Source organism: Columba livia, chromosome 22, assembly GCF_036013475.1.
Source record: "Columba livia isolate bColLiv1 breed racing homer chromosome 22, bColLiv1.pat.W.v2, whole genome shotgun sequence".
NCBI classification, from domain to species: Eukaryota; Metazoa; Chordata; class Aves; order Columbiformes; family Columbidae; genus Columba; species Columba livia.
This window is the reverse complement of record NC_088623.1, coordinates 5963005-5982668: the sequence shown is the minus strand read 5'-3', so window position 1 is coordinate 5982668 and position 19664 is coordinate 5963005. Positions and strand designations below refer to the sequence as shown.

The window sequence follows — 19664 nt, the reverse complement described above, 5'->3', positions numbered from 1 at the left end:
GGGACCCTCCTCTGCTGGGTATCCCCTGCCTGACACCCACCTGGCGCCTATGGAAAGACCAAGGTGCAGGATCCACCGGTGCTGCTTGTGTCCCAAACCGGGTTGTAATCGGGCAACCGACTGAGTGTCCGGGGGGTGCAGGCAGGGGTGGGGTACAGACAAACCCGGGGTGTAGGCGAGGGGTGCAGGCAACCGTTCAGCCCGTGCGCAGGCAGATGTATAGACAGAGCAAGCTGCCGACCCAGAGCCCGGATAGCTCAGTCGGTAGAGCATCAGACTTTTAATCTGAGGGTCCAGGGTTCAAGTCCCTGTTCGGGCGACTAAGCTTTTCCTGCTTTATATTTTTTTTAATTTCCTTTACAAAAGCCTTTTCACCAGCGGCAATAGCGGCTCTTCCCAGCGGAGGGTCCTGGTTGCGCTCCTGAATTGTCCTGGAAGAGAAGCGAAAAAATACTAAAAGGAAAAAAACAGTATGGGAGTGAAAAAAGTCGAGTCGCCCGAACAGGGACTTGAACCCTGGACCCTCAGATTAAAAGTCTGATGCTCTACCGACTGAGCTATCCGGGCTCTGGTAGTGTCACTGGCGGGACACGAAGATCACGGCGCGGCAGCATCGGGGGAGAGCCAGTCTGTGCATTGCGGCGGGGGGAGCTCGCACCGGGATGGGTGAGCGCGCACCGGGTCGGGGAGGCACCGGGGGGTTCGTACGAGGCCAGGGAAGGGCTGCGAGCCCGCGCCGGCTGGGCAGAGGGAGGCGGAGGAGGCCCCGCACCGGGCTGCGGGAGCGGGGGGCAGCTCTGTCCCGTGCTGAGCGGTCACTGCGGGGCGGGGGGTTGCAGCGGGCCGAGGCGACACGTTCTACCTTTTACCGGTCGGTCCTCCAGCGCCACACGGGGGCGCGCTCCTCACACGGGAATTCCGCGTCCTTTCTAGGAGCAACTTCCCTCGCGCTCTATGGCCCCGCCCCGCCGGAGCGGAAGCGCCGGGGCAGCCATGTTGGCTCGGAGGGGAAGCGGCGGCCCGGAGGCCGCTAAGATGGTGGAGCGGCGGCCGCGGGGGGCGTAGGGGGATCCCCGCCCACCGCCGACCCCGGCCCGGGGCCCATGGAGCAGCTGTAGGGGGATCCCCGCCCACCGCCGACCCCGGCCCGGGGCCCATGGAGCAGCTGTAGGGGGATCCCCGCCCACCGCCGACCCCGGCCCGGGGCCCATGGAGCAGCTGTAGGGTGAGCCCGGGGCTCGGGGGCGCAGCGCTCCGGTGCCGGGGAGCGGGGCGGGGGGAGGCGGCTGAGGAGGGTCCGGGGGGCGGCAGAGGGGACCGGGGGGGGCAGAGACACCAGGGTTGGGCGTTTACAGCCAGGGGAGCGGTTACTGTGTCTCACTTGGGAGGTATTTCTGCTTGAAAAAATCATCTTGCTGGGCAGAAGAAAATAAACGAAGCGTCACAAACGGGTTGAAATCTTGCCCTTTGACTGAAGAGACGGTGCTTCAGTGGCACCGTTGGCTCAGCTGTGCTGGACACAGCAAGGGCTGCCCGCTCCGGGCCGGGCCGCCGCCCTTCAGAAACCGCTCCCGAACTTCAGCTGCTACTCTAATTGTGTTTCTTGCCGAACACTTTTAAGGACCAGTGCGTGTCTGACAGCCCGTGGGCTGCCGTTCCTGACGCTTCGAGTGTCTGCTCCAGTAATAAAGGGAGGTGCAACAAGTGTTTCCGCATTATTGCATCTTTTCCAGAGCACACACTTCTTCCCCGTTCCCACGCCTTTTCATACCCGGTAGTTACCTACAGCACTAAAAGCTTTGGCAACGTTTAGGATAAAAGTTTCGGAGGAATGTGGTGTGACCAGACTGCAGCAAAGGGCTGATGGGCACTGTTGCCACGTCCATTCACACAGCGATTTTATACCAGAAACCCAGCCCTGCTTCCCCAAACCTGTGCGGTTTAACGGTTGGAAGTCGCTGCTCTGCTAAGTCCAGTATTAGCAACAAGGAAGTGTTTTCGGGGGGGATTAATAACTCTTGAGATCAGCCGTGTTATGTGTCGCCCGTTAAACAGAAGGACTTCAATAGGTGATCTCTAGGCCGATCAGTCCCAGCGCTCCTGGGCAGTGCAGCTTCGGGCTGTTGCGCTCACTGCGTTAAAAAGAGTCAAAATACACCCTCACCTGTCCAGACGTCAGTTGGACAGAGCGGTTTAACAGATGCAGGTGCTGCGCGCTGTCCTGCATTAACCTGCTGTTGGGGGCTGCACGGGAAACGTGCTGATCAAAAAGGGTCAGCGTTTGTATCCCGAGGGCTGAGGACAAGACCGGAATGTCAGAGCTCAGCCCCCTGTGCAGGGAGCAGGTACAGAGCCCACAGCTGCGCCAGAAACGTCCGTCTGCACTCCCTGCTGCCTGTTCACTTTGCACAGAAACTAAACACCATGTTCTTTCCTTGCAATGAGACTTTAAAACAGAAACTGAACTGGAATTAGAAGCTTAGCTACGACTTCTCAGGCGAGAAGCCCGTGCCCCCTGTGCTCACACCCTCTGGGTCTGTGGAGATCTTTAGTTCCAACCTTTGCCATCCACAAGCCCCAGACCCCATGTTCTAGTGGGGGTTTGATCTCTTGAGAGCAGGACGTTTCCTCACAAGTCGGGTGGACAGCGTGTTCCTGTAGCCTGCATGACCATATCAAGTGTTCCAATGGAACAAGTTGTTACTTCATGACTACGCGGTGATTCATGGGTTCCTCCGAGTCATTACTCTGCTCCAGCGTAATTTTCTTATATATGTAGCTCCAAAGCTCCGGGAGGCGACAGCAGTGAGTTCACTGGTGCTTCCTTCAGTTGGCTGCAAATGAGACACTTCCAGGGTTGTGGGGTAAGGTACTGGGCATAAAATAGGGGGGGAAATTGCAGGGGAAGGTTCAATAGGGCTCTCTGAGCAAGAAGCTCCTCAGTTGTGTATGAACTTCCAACAGAGGGGGGTAATGTGAGTGGGGTTTTCTGTCCTGGCAGGACAATGACTGGTGGCTGCGGCCACAAAACTGGTGGGCATCTGCAGTCCAGACGTGTTCTAGAGCATGCACGCGTGGGCAGACGGCGTTCGGTGATCTCAAGACTGATTCCTAATTAAAGGAAGTTGATATTACTAAGAATCTAAAAATACAATTTATCTGTAAAGATCGGAGGCAAGGCACAAACTTGCCTTTCTCCAATAAAACCAGTACTGAAACAGTTAAAGTGAGCTTTAGCTGACTCTCAACCTGGGGTAGCAGAGCCCTTCCAGGAATGCGTTTTGTCCCTTTTTCACACCAGCTCAGCTCTTATCAGTGCTGGGTGGCTCCGTTGGGCGACTCCCTTTCCTGAGATGAGCTGCAGCCCGCGCTGCTTTTTGAAAGAGCCGCTCGGAGCATCCGCAGGAAGCTCCGCTGCCCGAGGACACAGGGACTGCCCTTGGCGGGAGCGAAGGGAGCCCGGGGCGGGCGCTGCCCCGCTCATCACCCCCCGGCAGAGCGGCTCAAGGGCGGCTCAAGGGCGGTAAGTTGTTCTGCAGCGGGTACAAAGCTCGGCTCAGCTTGGAAAGGGTCCTGTGGGGCAGTTTGTGTCACAATGCGCTCAGCGTTATCAAGTATAGTGGAAACCTTAGTTAAGATTTAAGACCCTGGCAGAATGGAAGTGGTTTGAGCTGTTGTAAGTCACTTATTTTGAGTTACTGCCTAAATCTGGTCACTGTCGGTGTTATTTACCAAACTTGAATATTTTAACCAGTCTTTCATAAATATTTAGAGATATACTTGATCTTTGGGAATGGTTTTGTTTCTGATCTTTCTTTAAGAGAAGCGTAGTGCTACAGGAGCTCTCAGAAGCCTCTGCCAAAGTCCCTTCTGGTGCTGGGGAGGGGCGGGAGGGTTGAGCAGTTGCACTGTTCGGGACCCGAGCTGCTGTTAGCTCGGATTTTGTCACCTCCTGCTCTGACCAGCTCACCCAGCAGCAGCCGCAGGGCTTGTTTTGGACCTGCCTGCAAAACTGCAACCAAATTCACATCGAAATGGGGATTTTTCTGTTAACTGGCTCTGGGACACACCACAATTTTATTGGTTTAAGCTTTAGTGCTGAGACTAAGAGGTCAAGACACAAGTTCCTTCTCCAGCAGGTTCGAGTTACTTTTATTTTCTTTTCCAGTGCCTTGTTAATGTACATCAGCCTCTCTCTTTAAATATAAATATGTTTTCAGACCTGTTGGGCAGGGTAGGTTAAACTGAATGGTGCTGTGACCATGAGTCATTCCAGCTCGTTCTGCATGTGCAGCTGAGCGCTTGGGGTGGATACTGAAACCAATTCAAATAGCTGCAGGACTTCCCCTTCTGTTCCTTTCCAGGAAAGGCTCATCTCACCCAGTACCGCTCTCAGGACTGTTTAATTCACAGCCTGGATCTGTCTTTGGGATAAAGCTGCTGCAGCTTCAGGCTGTCAGCTCTTGGAAAGGCAGGTGGGGAATGTGTTAATATGTGTTAATCATCGTAATCAGCGCTGACTGCTCCTCCTTTTGGGGGTGGCTGCCTTGGGAAGGTTCCAGTCTGGTCAACTGTGACTCAGCTGCTGTTCCCCCCGCTCTGACTCAAGGGTTTCACCGTGTTCAGAGCTTGCGGCTCGATGGAAACCGGCAGTTCCTCACTGTGCTGAGATGGGCAGTCAAAGCATCCTCAGTGCCCCAGCACATCTGTGCCAGTTGTTCTCACACAGCTGTTTGCAGCTCTGGTAAGACAATCAGATCAGTTTGAACAGAGCGGGTGGGGAACACGGTAACATTAACACACCACAGTCATTTAAGATACACATGTAGGGCTAATTTTAAACACCAGTTTCCTGAAGCTTCTAAGAAGTGGAAGTGGTTAAACTCAAGGCCACGTCTCTCAGCTTAACTGCGACATGAATCTTCTCGCTTGCAGGTCTGTGCTGTAAACAGCTCGTCACTGCCACGATGACATCTTCCAGCTCTGCCCAGCCTCCAGCAGCTGAGAGCGCCTGCCGCCTCACACTGGGCCAAGTTAACCAGGTAATTGTGTCTCCCACGTATCTTCACAGCTTCTCTACCGCAGTAATTCCGTCAAGTCAAAACACTCCAAGTCCATTTAAGTAAGAAGAATTTAGCCTGAGGGAGAAGGGTTTTTATCCTGAATTGTGTTGATTTATGAGCATTTTAAAGGGGGAAGAGGGGAAAAAAGGTAAAACTGGCCTTACAAGGATTGTAAAACATGTATTTTTGTGCCAGACCCATACTTAAAGAATTCTGCATAGAGCATTCCTGCTAGTGCTGGACTCTGGCAGTTGTATTGGAGCTTTGTAACCCTGTGTGCTGGACTTTTTCTAGTCAGCAACACATCCCTGTGGATTTTCTGGACTCAGGTGAGCGTTGAACAGGTAGTGCTCCTCTAATTGACTATTCCTAGACGGTCCCTGGAACAAGAAGTAGCTGCAAGCCGAGGTCAGTGTGGCCGGTGTGCGGTTTGACTGTAATAGACCGGCTGTGTCACACCACATTGACAGCCAGAGAGGAGAAATTTGCAAACAATAACTGGAGAAATCTGGTCCAGAAATCAGGACAATTGCTCCAAGACAGGCATCCACCTTTCCAGAGCCCATTTGCTGTAAAAAAACAACTCCACAATATGAGGGGATGTGGCAGGAATGGAAATACGCCGATGGGAAGCTGAGAGATCCTCCCATTTGAGGCTTAATTTAGAAACTTTGAACTGTAGCCAAGTCCTGTGCAGAATTGATGTATATGCTTATTTATTCAACTCACTCTGCGTGAAAAAAATAAGCAAATGGGCTCTGGCATTAGTAGCAAAATATTGATTGTCAACACTCAGTGTCCCAGGCAGTGCCGAATAAACACTTTCCTTTGGGCTGTGCTGTAGTAGCTGCAGACCCATTTGAAAGCGATCAAGCTAACTAGGTTGCTTTTTTAATCAGAAAGACATAGAAGGAGTTGCTTCAAAATCCATTTGAGAGTGGTCATTAGAGAAATGAATGAATGCAAACACATAATTTCATCTTATTAAAAAGATGTGCTGACACAAGCACTTATTTGAGTTGTGCTCAGCTCTTTCCTAGTGAAAAAGCTGTTTTTGAGAACGAGAGTTGGGGCTGGACATGAGCTCGTTTGGGCTTGAAAACACATTTAACAAACAGAATAATGAGAGAACAGGCAGAGCAGACACATTCACAGAGATTTTGGGGTTTTTACCAATATGAGAAAAGGAAGAGATACCTTGTCAAGAGACCATCTGATCACCAAGTGACAAATTACATTTATAACAAGCAACCAGAACCTCATCCCCTTACCTTGTGCAGGAAGATGGTGCTGCAGCTCAGGCTGCCCCTTGAGGAGACATCGCAGGGTCACAAACTGATTCTGCTCCTTGTGAGAGGAAATATTTACATGCCTTTCTATAGGCCGAAAGGAGGGGTGGGAATGGGACACAGGTGAACCCAGCTAACGCTGAGGGGTGAAGCCCTTACCAGCGGCACGGATCACCTGCCTTGAGCCTAAGCCCTGTGAAAACGTAGGGAAAACAGCAAAGAACACGGTGTGCTGAGGTCTGGGCTTTCTGTCCTGTGACAGATGGAAATATGTCTCTGTATGAGCCTCTGGTGGACAAGAATGGAGGAAGAGATTCGGTGGTTGTACTCCCAGGAATTGTTAAAATTCTTGTGGAATAAATGAAGGGGGAAGAAGCTGTTTAAAACTTGCTGCTGTTTTATATGGCATCATCTGTCTCATCTGCTGCTCAAAGCTGCTTGGGCATGTGGTGAAACCTGAAGGGGTTGTGGAGCAGTTGGATCGTTCTCAGAATGCTTTATGTTTTATATAATACAGGTTCTGATCTTTGGTGTTAATTAACCACACCTTGTGGTTAATGCAGTGTTATTATTACATGCCTATTCATGGATCCTAATAAATACATATTCCCCGAGGTCTGTGCAGAGCAGACCTGATTTGTTAACTGCACGAACTGAGCAGATGCAGGCGCTGCTCCTGAAGCTGCTCTGAACCAGCTTTACCTCACACAACTGGCTGAGCCGCTTGGTGAGTCACTGCCTGGGACTCCAGACCAGGCTCCGGGGGTGAATGACAAAGTTAATGGGACAATGAGTGATTAAAGCCTTTACAGCTGGCCGCCCAAATTCCTTGGCTCTTTTTTTGTCTTGTAATTGAGTCAGAATGATTGTGCTGATTTTCAGTCCTTTTTAAGCATTTGTCCATGCAGATTACTTGTGAGAAAAGAACACCAGCCTTCAGCGGGTCAGCCTGGGGCAAGAAGAGTCGTCCCCCCGACCCCGCCGCCTCCAACCCAACCCAAGCAGTGTTCAGGGCCAGTGGGACGCTGCTCAGGGCCACTGGGACGCTGCTCAGGGCCACTGGGACGCTGCTCAGGGCCAGGGGGACACTGCTCAGGGCCAGGGGGACGCTGCTCAGGGCCAGGGGGACGCTGCTCAGGGCCAGGGGGACGCTGCTCAGGGCCACTGGGACGCTGCTCAGGGCCAGTGGGACGCTGCTCAGGGCCACTGGGACGCTGCTCAGGGCCACTGGGATGCTGCTCAGGGCCACTGGGACGCAGCCACGTGTGCCAGGGTGACGTTCAAACAAAACTCTGCACTTTTGTGTTTCAGGTGCGACCCAAACTGCCACTTCTGAAGCTTCTGCAGGCTGCGGGCGCCCAGGGTGAAACCTTCACGCTGAAGGAGGTGGGTTTGGTTTCCAGGCACTGAAATGGTGCCTGTCCCCATTGTTTGGGACGTGGCTCTTAGTGGGGAGGGGTTGCTGTTAATTTTTCTGGCTTTGGAAGCCTTATGTGCAAAATAAGGATACCTTCCCCACAGGGCTGCTGTGATTTAGTCAGTCATAAATTGTCTTAAGAGCCCCCAGAGGAACTGGAATGGGAGTGTGAAGTATTAAAGAAAACTATTTATCCTGGAAAATCAGGAACGTCTCGAGAGCCGGGAGAGCCGGGAGAGCCGCTTCCCGGGCGCGTGGGCGGTTCTGTTCGATTGTCTTGCTCTCTGCTCAGCACACGAAAGCCTTAAAAATTGAAATCTAGTTGATATTTTTCTTTAACTTGCCTTTGAAATGGCTTGTCAGCCGAACCTGAGAGACCCCGTGAATTCATTTCTTTTAAGATTAAAATGCAATATGTGTACAAGATTAAAAAAATGACACTGTGATTTACAAGAGTGTCCTGTCTGTGAAGAATTAAATGCAGTGGTTTTTCATTATGAATGTGTCAAATATTCCTGCAGAGCCCTGTGACTTATTTTAAACACTTATGCATTTAAATAACTTATTTAGCTCCTAAGTTTTTTTGCAAAAACAAATTGAATGGTTTAAATGGGGAGAGTTGAGCATTAAATGCAGGTTACTCGTATAGATTAACATTTTAACTCAGTTAAATCACTTTTTCTGCAGTGGAAGGAGTAGTGTTAGCGAGTTTTTGGTGACACTGTCGTTCAGCGGGGTCACTTTGGTGGGTAACGGGGCTGGAACCTGCCTGTATTACACTGAATACACTTGGCTTGCTCCTCTTGTGCTCCGGATCCCTCGCTGTAGCTCTCAGAGGATGTTTCCATGTGCTCCTCATGCAGACGTGGCTGATGGTACGTTATGTATCCACAGGTGATGCATTACCTGGGACAGTATATAATGGTAAAGCAGCTCTATGACAAAAACCAACAACACATGGTCTATTGCGGAGGAGATCAGCTGGGAGAACTGCTGGGGCTGGAGAGCTTCTCTGTGAAAGACCCAAGGTAGGAAAAGGTGACATTTAACGTACATGGCGTTATAGAGGTGCTTGTCGTGGGGACGGGAGGCTCTCGGTGTCACTTTCTGTTTGCTGTCACATAAACCTCTGTGAGTAGCAGGTGCCCTGTTCAGGGGTTTATTGCTGAGGCGTTTCACAAGTTTGGGTTTAGCTCCTTTGTTTCGAAGAACCCGTTCTGAATGTTCAAGCAGTGAACTGCTCGAGCTGACACCTGTTCCCCCTTTTATTTCTGCAGCTTCTTAGGCCCTTGATCTCACGCTTCAGCTAAAATGCGCATCCTTCGGTTGGGTTCTGAGCGTGCCTTCTCTCTAGCAAGCATTTAGGAGTGGCAGAAAAGGCACTGCGTTTCCAGCCTTTCTCTGGATAGTGAAAGAGAATATCTGTCCCTGGTTTAACGGGGCAACGCTGTTTGGGTTTGTGACTCTATTCACCTGTCGCCTTCTTTCCCACAGCCCAGTGTATGACATGTTGAAACGGAACCTGACTTCTGCTGCTATGGCAGGTAGGTTTGTCACAGTGCGGGCAACTATATTCAATGTAGTGTTGATGTAACTTGGGTAAGTAATGATACTTAGAAAAGAGAAATGTCTCGGAAGTTGGAACAAGCTGTTAATGAAGGTTTTAACAAGGCAGTCTCTTTGAGTACGTGTCTGTTCCGTGTGTCCACCACCAGCAGCTGTGATATGAGCTCAGGTGTTGAGTGACGTGGCTGCTGTCTGGAAGAGCTGGCAGAGCTGAACACCGCGGCCGTGCGAATCACCCTGACTCGAGTGTCCCGTCCAAATCGTGATTGATTTCTCAGTCCTTTCTCGGTTTCATAGCACGTTGTGATGTCTCGGTCTCATACTTTCATAGTCTTAAGACTGACTATAAGAATGCTGGAAACCCAGGCTAGATCTGCAAGCCAAAGAGGTCTGCACTTTAATGAAACACTTGAACCTCTAAAGGTCACTGTTACATTCCCAGCTCATAAGAGGAATCAAATCTATATCAAAAGTCCTTCAGTCATAACTTTATTCTTAAATTAATACATTTATTCGTAAATTTGTTCTTACGTTAATCTCAGCTGTCAGCTTCCTTGCAGCCAGTTCTTGTTGTACAGCTGGTGATCTCCGTTTGAAAAAAACCTTCAGGCATGCAAATTGTGAGGGAGCTGCAGCGGGAGAGTGGCGGAGCCTTGTGCTGTACTCCTGCGGTCTCTGAGCAGATCGTATGGACTCAGTTCTTCACAAGGGCTTAGTCTATTTTTGCACAAGTATGTAAATGCTTGTGCAAATTTAGAAACCGAGCAAACGGCCCTAAACTGCTTGGTCCTCCAACCATGTGTTGGTGCCTCTGAGGGCCCCCTGCTTTTCCTACGTAGGAGAACCTTCCCAAGTGGACTGTGCCCTCCCCAGGTTACTGCAGGCTGACGTGTGAGTGCTGTTCCCTCGCTGGCGCTGCCCTGGCCCGTTCCCCATCGGCAGTGGATGCGGAGAGCAAAGGATCCCAGCAGAACGTGCTCTGCTCGCTGCCCCGTCCCCTCTGCTCCGTGTGTGCCTGTGCCTGGGTGTGCTGCGTGGTCCACCCGTGGTGTAACTGATGTTTAAAGCTGCTGAAGGAAATACTGCTCCTTTAGGAGATGGTCACTGAGTTATACCGTGTCTGCTTGTGGATGCGTGTGACTACAAAACGAAACAAGCTTGGCAGACCAGACCTCAGACAAACGCACAGGAAGGATGACTCGAGGTGGTGTTTTTCTTCCATCACAACATCGCAATAACTAGAAGTGCCATAAGGCTTAAAGAGGTCTTTGTGTTTAGTTTTGTAATAGCTGCTTGTGTTCATTAGCCGAATCAGCGCTCATCAGCACATCATTCTGCACATTATCTCAGCCCCTTCTTTTAAGTACACTTGTAGAAAGAAAAGTGACTGCAGTACATCATGGTAATAAGGACTAAGCTCCTGCATAATGCTCTTTAGCAGGAGGCGTCCTTCCTTGGCCGGCTTTGCCTCGAAGTGTGAGCCACATGGGATGTATTTAGGAATACCTCACTGTGAGGACATTCTGTGGTCAGTTCCTGGTATATCTTGGCTTGGGAAAAGGAGCTTTCCAATAGATGGGGTGTCTTTTAGCACAGCGTTTAAGACTAGTTGGCATTACGAAGTGTTAGAAGGGTAGGTCTTCTTCCTGTAATGTCCCTGCGGGGCGAAAGCAATTCCTGATGAGCCAAACGGCCTCGGTTTTCCTCAGATATTAAAAGATCAGTGACTGCAGAAGCTGTAGCGTGATGCAAGGGCGGAAGGGAAAGCAAAGCGTGAAAGGCAAAGAATAGGAGATAAAGCCATGTCATTGTGTGGCCCTGTGTTTTGGTCCGTTGTATGGACCACTCTGTGCTCCACTTTTCTGCCTATCGCAGCAGTTTTCAGTGTCTTCAGTGCCGTGATTCGTGATGTGAAACAGACTGTTCGCATCTGCCTGGCGTTTGGCGGGGAATTTGCCCGCTAAATTGACAAGGGAGGAAGCAGGAGCCATTCCTGCATCTTCTGTTCTCTAGCAAGTCACTCTCTTTCGAGGGTAGACTTCCTAAGTGCAGCTCTCCTATTATGTAGAAAGATTTCTGTTAATTTGATTGTTCTTGCTATTTAGGTTGACCTTTTAATTAACTCTTGGGGCCAGCGTAATCAGCTGGATTAAATTGCGTTATGGATGTGTACAGAGTTACCCAGGAAGGAGCTGTGCATGGAATTTTCCCGTCTTTAGTCTAGTCGTTGTTCTTCCTGCCCGCACCCTTTAAGAAGGACATTTTTCCTGAGCTGAAAGAGTCGGTGTCCTCACGTATTTATAAAAACGTTACTGTTTTCTGCTCACCTCGGCACAGATCTGATCCAGCCTTCAGGTGCAAGTCCCCACCTTCTGCTGTTGCTCTGCGCTTCTGCCTCCTCTTCCATAAAGGACTTAAAACTTGCAATGGCAGGACGTAGGAAGAAGAATAGATTTTCCACATTGGGAAGGAGGTTCTTACGTGCTGTAAGGTTTCATTGAGCTCCGTCTCCGAGGTCATAGACTCTGTATTCCATAGGCTGAAGGCTCCATACATCCCCGGGGAGTCCTGGAGTACCACCCGTAGGAAAGGGCCGGCTCCGTAAGGAAGAAAGGGTTCTTCTCCTAAACAGTAACGTTAGACGTTAGAGCTCTGCCAAGCCTGGCTCGTTGGTTGCTTGCTGAGCACCCTCTGTGTTGTGAGAATGGTTATTACCAGGGAAGGTTTTTTCTTTTGTTTTACCTGCTATCTAGATGCCGCACAGAGTCTCGCAAAGGAACAGAGCGTCGATAAGCCAAGCCAAGACCAGCTGAAGGTAAACCCACTGCCTGGTGGTTTCTTTTGTTGTACAGAGTGCCCCTTCTCTGTACCTGTGCATGGTGGACTGCCAGAACTTTGTGCTGCTTGGCTGCCAGGTCCTCACCTTCCTGAAAAAGTTCTCGGAGTCCACACAGCAGGGACAGAGTGACCCTTCTCTGTTCTCTCCATAACAGAGTGCCAGTCTCTGAGCGCGTTTCTCTGGGGTGTAGCACTTCTAGTCCTCAGTTCCTCCAGCGTGCTCTGTCTTTTCCTGGCTTCCTCCCCTCTCTCCTGTCCCCTTTCTGAGTAGGAATTGCCAAATAATTAAGCTTTCTAAAACATGTGAACAAGTTTTGTGTTTGGCAGGATTGTTTTCAGAAGCTTTCAGGCAGAATCTGCAACCCGGGAAAAATCTTTGCACTTCAAACTTGTTTCCAGGTGTATTTTGGGATTCGGGCAGTTGGATCCGGGAGGTGTCTTGTTACACTGGGGGCCAGAGACTCACAAAGGTCACAGTGTTACCGCATTAAAGATGGCAACTTTGCACTTTTGCCAGTCTTAAGATTTTTCCTAGGTTGCAAGTACATTGTTTGTGCTGATTACAGATGCATTAGCCTCCTTAAAGGGTCGATAGCGCGTAGGTTTTGTTCAGAAACCTTTTTTTCCTCTTCATAACTCTTGGTCCGGCGCTGCAGCTGGTGACTCGGAATGGAAGTGCTACATCCCCTTGTCCCTATAAGCTCTGATGGACTAACATCCCTTTTTCCTTCCCTCACGCAGTGTAGCCAGCGGGAAGGTTCTGACACTGGCGTCATGGAGGGCGAGAGCAATTCTGCTGCTTTGTCTACCTCAGAGCAACCATGTGCGAAGCACCCAGGTGAGTTCCAGCTCCTGCGCCGTGACAGCGCGTGCACGAGCTCTCTGCTCCGTCCCCAGTGCGATGCGTTGAGCTCCGCATCAGCAAAACGCTGGAGGCGGTGTTGGGAGACTAATAAAAGCCTCTTGTAGAATATAATCTTTAAAAATCATCATCTTATGCTAAAGATTGAGAAAACTGCAAATGTTCGCCAGAGGTGTTTTATGATAGACGTGTTTTCTAGCTTGGATATTGGGTCTCATAAACAAACAAACACTTTGAATAAAATAGCAGGTTAAGCCCCAAAAGCACATCTGTCACTAAATAAAGCCATGAAAAATGGTACAGATCTTGCCGAAGGGTATTTTAAATGCTGAAATTATACTTGTGTCTGTTCATCTTCTCCAGGGACTCTCTGATTCCACAGAGCACAGCGCGAGCCGTTGCAGTCGTTACCTGCAAACCGCTCGGGGACCTCAACAACAATGGCTCTTTTTTTCTATCCAGCTTAAGCATAATACAGCTCCTTCATATTTAGACATTTTATTTGTTTTAATGTCTGGGGATTTCTTGCCGATCCACTCATGGATTTGTGATATTACGGATGCAATTTTCCTGTTTTTTCTATTTTCTATTCTCACGTTGTTCTCCTATCAAGGAACCTAATTTGTAATAACAAATCTTGTTGGCAAGCGTGGGTATTTCCCGATCACATGAGAGCGGGAGATGTTTTCCTGGCTGCGTGTACAGAGGAGGCAGAGGCAGCCCTGGCTGTGCCTTTGAGACTCTTGGCACTGAGGAGAGAGATTGAAGGTTATTTTGAAATTCAGGCTGAGTTTAGGATCACAGGCTGAACCGCACGGGCTGGAAGGGAGGAGGATTCTTACCTTCCTGCTTCTATTTTGAGCCCGGTTTCGGAATTCAGGAGCTCCCATCGCTGGAAACGTGAACCAAATTCAAACCAGTTCTTTCTGCATCTCAAGTCGCTCAAGGAATCTACTTGGTGTCGGCTTGGGCAGAGCTCTGAAAGAGCTGTTTGTGTTTCTGGATTGAGTCTTGGGAGTAAAGTAAAGCTAGAGAGAGAGCAAGAACGGTTTCTGAAATTGACTGGGGGCGAATTTTTCTCTGCTGGTCTATTAAACAATGTAGGTGTGGAATGACTTAGACTCTACTTGGCTCTTACAGACAAAGACTTCATAGAAAACCTCTCTAAAAGCAAGAAGCCTAAACTGGACCTCGTGTTTGAGGAATGGGATGTAGCTGGTCTTCCGTGGTGGTTTTTAGGCAACCTCAGGAGCAATTACAAGTCCAGAAGTAATGGATCAACAGATATTCAGACTAACCAGGTGTGTAGACATTTGGCTGCGGTGCTGGTTCTCCTGCTCCTGACCAGAGCTCTGAGCGCTCTCTTCTGTTTCCTCTCCGACAGGACATCGACACCGCCGTTGTTTCCGATACTACTGATGACTTGTGGTTCCTCAACGAGTGCCCGTCGGATCAGAGCGGCGCCACAGTCAAGGTGGAAGCGGTTGACTGCGAGGAAGCAAAAGAAGGTGACAAAAAGGTACCTCTTCAAACAGCCGCGGGGTGTGTGTTCCACAGGTTGGCCTTTAATCCATCCCATAGAAATCATTGGCTTTTCATCTGCGTTTTGGTGCTGTGCTGATTTGGAAGAGCCAGATCTATAACCATCTGCAGTTGAAACGGTTCAGAAAAGGCTGTCACCATTCCGTACGTGGGGTGGCAGCTTCAACCTGCTTGGGGTTTGGTTTAAATGCATGCATTGTCAAGGCACAAACGTAAAACTAGTGAAAACTCTGGCAGCAACTTCACTGTATTTCTATACAGATCATCGTGCCCTCTGACATTTCCACTCTTGCCAGGTGACCGAGGACACATGTTTGCAAGACTTTGAGGATTCTCAACGCTTAAGTGATGACACCGACACAGAAGCTGCTTCTGAGGTAGGTGTCCCTCCGGTCCACGTTCCCTGCGTGCAACGGGCTGCAATACTGTCTACAGACACTACCGGTTGTGGTAGGAAAAGCTGATTTCTTGTGTGGGTTTCAAAAGCCAAGAAAAGCAAAAAAATGTAGCGAAATCTGCGTCTCCAGAATGCACAGGGGCAGCCAGATTCTCTTCAGGCTTTTCGAGGTGCTGATAATCAAACCAGCAATCATGCATGTGCAACTTTTACTTGGTAATAAACGCCCTTTTCTGATGAAGCTGCTTTGCAGCTTTTCCTGTGTCAGGGAAGCCAGTCACACACAAGAATCCACTAACTTGCTGCCGTTTTTCTCCGCCTCCATCGCTCCAGGGCTGCTGGCAATGCACCAAGTGCAGGAAGTTCAACTCTCCAGGCAAACGGTACTGCTACCGCTGCTGGGCCTTGCGCAAGGACTGGTACTCGGACTGCCCCAGGCTGGCGCACTCGCTGTCTCTGTCAGACATTGACGCTGTGCAGAACAAAGCCCTCGATGACGGCATCGACGTCCCCGACTGCCGAAGGACCGTTTCTGCTCCCATTGGCCAACCCAAAGACCTGTACCTGGTAGAAAACAAATCCCGGGTAGATCCCGGCAGCTCTATTGAGTCTTTGGATTTGGCACGAGAGTGTGAAAGCAAAAAGTCTCTGTTGCATTTTGCCGAGCATAAAAAGGAGGAAGAAATACAGTCTTTAGAGAGTATAAAAAAATTACTGAGTCCCTGCTTCTTGTGCCATCACAGACCGCGGGACGGGAATATCGTCCACGGGAGGACTGCTCACCTTGTGGCCTGTTTCAGGTGTGCCAAGATGCTGAAGAAGAAGCGATCGCCGTGTCCGGTGTGCAGGAAGGACATCGAGATGGTGATCAGGATCTTCATGGGCTAGCTGGGCCGCCTCAGGCCTCCTCCGCCAAAAGCTTCTCTTGCACTCGCACAAACCACGACTTCAGAGCTCGGCTGGTGAACACCAAAGAGAACTGAGATTCAGACCTGACCGGGAGCACTGAGGAATTGTCTGCAGCAAATGAAGAATCCGCTTTTCGATGTCCACTTAAACTAAAGCCCAGGGGAGCAGGGGGCGATCGGCACGTCGCTGTCAATGCCCCGACTTTGGGATTCCCCGAATCCTCTGATTTCAGCTCAGCGCTGCCGCTGGGATTGTCTGTTCTGGCAGGAAAGAGTTCTAACTTTGGCTGTTGGAGCGTTGTTCTCCAGTGAGTCAAACCCTGTGCAATGATTCTGAGGGGATCTGCGTCTGAGATGGATAGACATATATAGATATACAGACATTTATAGATAGGCAGGGGTGCAAAGAGGGTGGGAGAGTAGACCAAGGTGTTTGCCACGCAATAAGCCATTTCTCCAAGGATCAGTTCTGAGGGCAGTGAGAAGTCAATAACCCGGTTTCCGACGTTTCCGTTAGCGTAGGTTCGGTTGGTGAGGAGAAGGTGCCCTTGCTCCCAGACTTGAAATAAGTTCTCCCAAACTTCTAGTCCACAACTATCTCAGGTCACATATCCGGTGGCAAAAGAACATCGGCTGATTTTCTTTCCCTGTGGTTTAACACTTCAGGTGTTTGCAGAGTTCACTGTCCATCAGAGCTGCGAGCGGCTGCTCTGCTGTCAATACCCAGCTAGAACTTGCAGTTCAAAAGCATCTGAGCCTTTCCCCAGCGCCCTCAGATCCTCCTGAGCCCTCCCGTTCCCCTGGGCTTTGGAGGACACGCGGCAGGAGCAGTTGTGCCCTCGCCTTCCAGGTACGCAGACATTTAAATGCAGCACTAACCCTGCTTTGTGGTCATCTCTGTAATTCTCTCTCTAATCCAGGGAGTAGACCTGAAGACAGAAGGAAAGGTGAAGGTAGTGCTGGCACCTGCGTGCTTCTCGAGGCCGCGTCCCCTTTTCCAGCCCAGCAGAAGGTCCCAAACTGCCATATCAAAGTCCTCGTTTCTCTGCAAAGATACCAGAGTAGGTGCTAAATGCGATCACTGCCAAAAGTCGGGTCCACTTTAGATGTCACGTAGTATTGTGATTCTTTGTGTGTTGGTTACGTTTTAGATGACTCTTGTTGACTGTTATTTACAATTGTATTTTAAAAGTCTGAGCATAACCGTGTGGTGTTTTGTGCACTGTCCGTCAGTCCGTGGGGGTCAATCCACACGGAAAAGCGGATTTATTGCCCCCTTAACTAAAGGGCTGTTAAACTGCCGGTGATGCACTTTAACCCCGCCGAGCTCAGCGCGTTCGGAGGCCGCTCTGCCGCCTCGGTTCCTCCCTCTTTGGGGAGGCTCTTTCCTGTAGGGGCCGTCGGGTTACGGGGGGCACGTTGTGGCACTTTGTGGCACTTCAACACTGTGAATTCCCTCCCGCCCCGATCGCTTCTAAAAACTGAGTGGTTTGCTTCTCAGAACTAAATGTTTTGCTAAAAGCAGCTTTTTTTTTGAATTGCTCAGATCCAGCCGCACTGAAAAGAAGGTAATTTGTGTTGACAGAAGCAAGAAACATCAGGAGAGTTTAAGTTCCAGTAATAGGGTTGAATATCCCAACCAAAATCCTCCTGAGACCTCTGCAGCTTCCTTTGTTAAACACAGATTCTTGTCAGTGTGGCGGTTGGTGATAAAGAGCAGGTCTGCAGGGTAACTTCCATTGTAAGGATCTCTGTACCTGTGAGTTCTTGTTCTCTGTACCTGTGACTTCTTGTCAACTGCTTAATTCTTTTTAACTGAAATAGTTAGCAGGCGTAAGATACCACGACACTGATTTGCCTTTGACAGAAGAATAAGCTATGGCAGCATTGCACGTGGTGTGCGGCTGTAACCGCCCAGCCCGGGGCTTGGAGAGAGGGGGACGTCGGGTTCAGGAGAAAGGGAGAAAAACGTTTCATTGCTTTAAGTTTAAGCTTCAGTAAGCAGCAGTTTCCCAGGAGCTGCGCTGTCCGAGGAGCTCAGGGCAGCACTGGCCTTGCCGCACCGAGCGGAGCTTCACGGCAACGGAGCCACCAGATTCAACAGGGACCTCCGGAGGGTCCCGGAGACACAACCAGCGCTGGGAAGACCCCTGGAGCGGCAGGAGCGCATCGTACTCCTGGCAAAGATAGAGACTTGCTTTTCCAGAAAGAGAAAACGCCTGCTGGATCTCCCTTCCCTGCAGCCTCTTGTTCCCATATATATAGATATATTGTTGTTGTTGTTGTTGAGAACTCGGCGCCTCTCTGTCTACACCCACACAGCCACTGCCGCAGCGCTTGCTAAACCACACCTGTGTGTTTGCACTATTTAAAAAAGGCACGTACCGCCGCATAATGAATTGAATTAAATCGAGCGCATTCTACCCTAACGTAGGTTTATTGTTTAATTTGTACCCTGTTTCCGGGAAAAACCTTTAAGTAAAAGCGGTTTCCAGTAAAACAGATGGTGATGCTGCTGTGTCCGTGTTTCCAGGAGGGACAGACCTCCCGCCCTCCAGGACGTGCCCACCCGTGGCAGGGGCTGGAACTGGATGATTTTAAGGTCCTTTCCACCCCAAACCGTTCCTTCATTTGCTTCTGGCAGCACCTCCAGCTGTGGCTTTGTGGTGGGGTGGCCACAAAGGGCCCCCCGCGCCCCGGCCTGCCCAGCTCCCTGCACCTCACTAGGGGGCACCCACCAGCCACGGGTCCCGCCCAGCCCAGCACAGCTCCAGCCACTTTCCCTTGGGGGTTTTCACCTTTTTTAGATCATTTTTAGCTCTCAGCCCTCGCAGGAGCCCGAGCGCAGCCCAGCGCTGCCGCACTTTATTCCTGGAAGCGGATATTTTATTTATCCCCTTGGTGACTTTATCCAGACTTAATGTTCTATAGGTGCCACTTTTATCTGTCTCCTCCATCCTTTCCCTCAACCTTGTTTGTGTAATCACTGTGCCCAAATTAAATATTTACCGGTTTCTCCATACTGGTGAGCCGCCCATTCCCTTCCACTTCAATTAAAGATTTACTAGGAGGGCATCAGCGCTTCTGCAAGGCCAGCAAGCCAGGCCCCCCCCTCGTTAGGGTTTTTAAGTGCTTCGTTATCATAGTTCAGCAGAGCACACCGTAAATGAGATGGAAAACGCAGCAGCACGCACGTCCTCACCCACAGCGCTCGCTCAGCCCAAAACGGGGTCTGGGGACACGGCGATGCTGGGCTGGGCTGGGCCAGCCTGGTCTAGCTGAGCTGGGGATGGAGCTCAGCCAGGCGGAGCTGGTCCCCATCAGGCCGCCTTAGGACAGGGCAGCTGAACAGCAAAACAGGCAGAACCGAGGGGCTTTCTGCAACACTCTGCTGTAATATTTATAATTAACCAACTTTTCAGATCAATATTTTATCGGGAAGGTTGCTGGGGTAATTCTCGCTTCGAGCATCTTCCCTCCGTGTCAGCGAAGCCTGCGCTATTAGCAATAATGAACTTTTTGCTAGTTACCTTTAGCGAACTAATAAATTCTTAATGCTCGCTGGAAATTTAATAATGGAAGTTTAGTCGGTGACCTCAAAACTGAGAGAAAAAGGTGAAAGAAGCAGACGGGGCCAAGCAGCGGGAACAAAGTGGCAGAGCAGGCAAAGCCCGAGCTGGGGGGGTTAGCAGGGGGGATGTGGCCACGCAACCCGGTACCAACCAACCGCCGCACAACCCGGCACCGACCGACCGCCGCACAACCCGGCACCGACCGACCGC

The 19664-nt window shown here is 50.3% G+C and overlaps 1 protein-coding gene and 2 non-coding genes across 7 annotated transcripts; 2 read left to right on the top strand and 1 right to left on the bottom strand.

The window, feature by feature from the left end:
* Positions 1–246: 246 nt before the first annotated feature.
* Positions 247–319, top strand: TRNAK-UUU (transfer RNA lysine (anticodon UUU)). The gene has a single exon. It is a non-coding gene; the product is annotated as a tRNA-Lys (tRNA).
* Positions 320–494: 175 nt separating this feature from the next.
* On the bottom strand, positions 495–567 carry TRNAK-UUU (transfer RNA lysine (anticodon UUU)). The gene has a single exon. It is a non-coding gene; the product is annotated as a tRNA-Lys (tRNA).
* A 406-nt stretch (positions 568–973) lies between these two features.
* On the top strand, positions 974–18384 carry MDM4 (MDM4 regulator of p53). 5 transcript variants are annotated; one of them, XM_065038947.1, is made up of 11 exons: positions 974–1120; positions 4937–5042; positions 7664–7738; positions 8664–8797; positions 9264–9313; positions 12089–12150; positions 12915–13011; positions 14176–14336; positions 14420–14554; positions 14874–14954; positions 15308–18384. In XM_065038947.1, the coding sequence occupies exons 2-11, from the start codon at positions 4968–4970 to the stop codon at positions 15860–15862; spliced, it is 1425 nt and encodes a 474-aa protein (XP_064895019.1). In that variant the 5' UTR covers positions 974–1120; positions 4937–4967; the 3' UTR covers positions 15863–18384. The 5 variants fall into 5 exon arrangements, with proteins under 5 accessions (XP_064895019.1, XP_064895018.1, XP_064895020.1 ...); XM_065038946.1 differs by having other exon boundaries at positions 974–1225; positions 4936–5042; XM_065038948.1 differs by lacking the exon at positions 974–1120 and adding an exon at positions 2723–2864 and having other exon boundaries at positions 4936–5042.
* Positions 18385–19664: the final 1280 nt, after the last annotated feature.

Bases quoted from the DNA above. Each gene is read 5' to 3' on its own strand.
- MDM4 (XM_065038947.1), top strand. From the start codon at position 4,968: ATGACATCTTCCAGCTCTGCCCAGCCTCCAGCAGCTGAGAGCGCCTGC. The intron at 5,043-7,663 runs GTAATTGTGTCT...TTTGTGTTTCAG, and splicing joins CACTGGGCCAAGTTAACCAG to GTGCGACCCAAACTGCCACT. The intron at 14,337-14,419 runs GTGTGTAGACAT...CCTCTCCGACAG, and splicing joins CAGATATTCAGACTAACCAG to GACATCGACACCGCCGTTGT.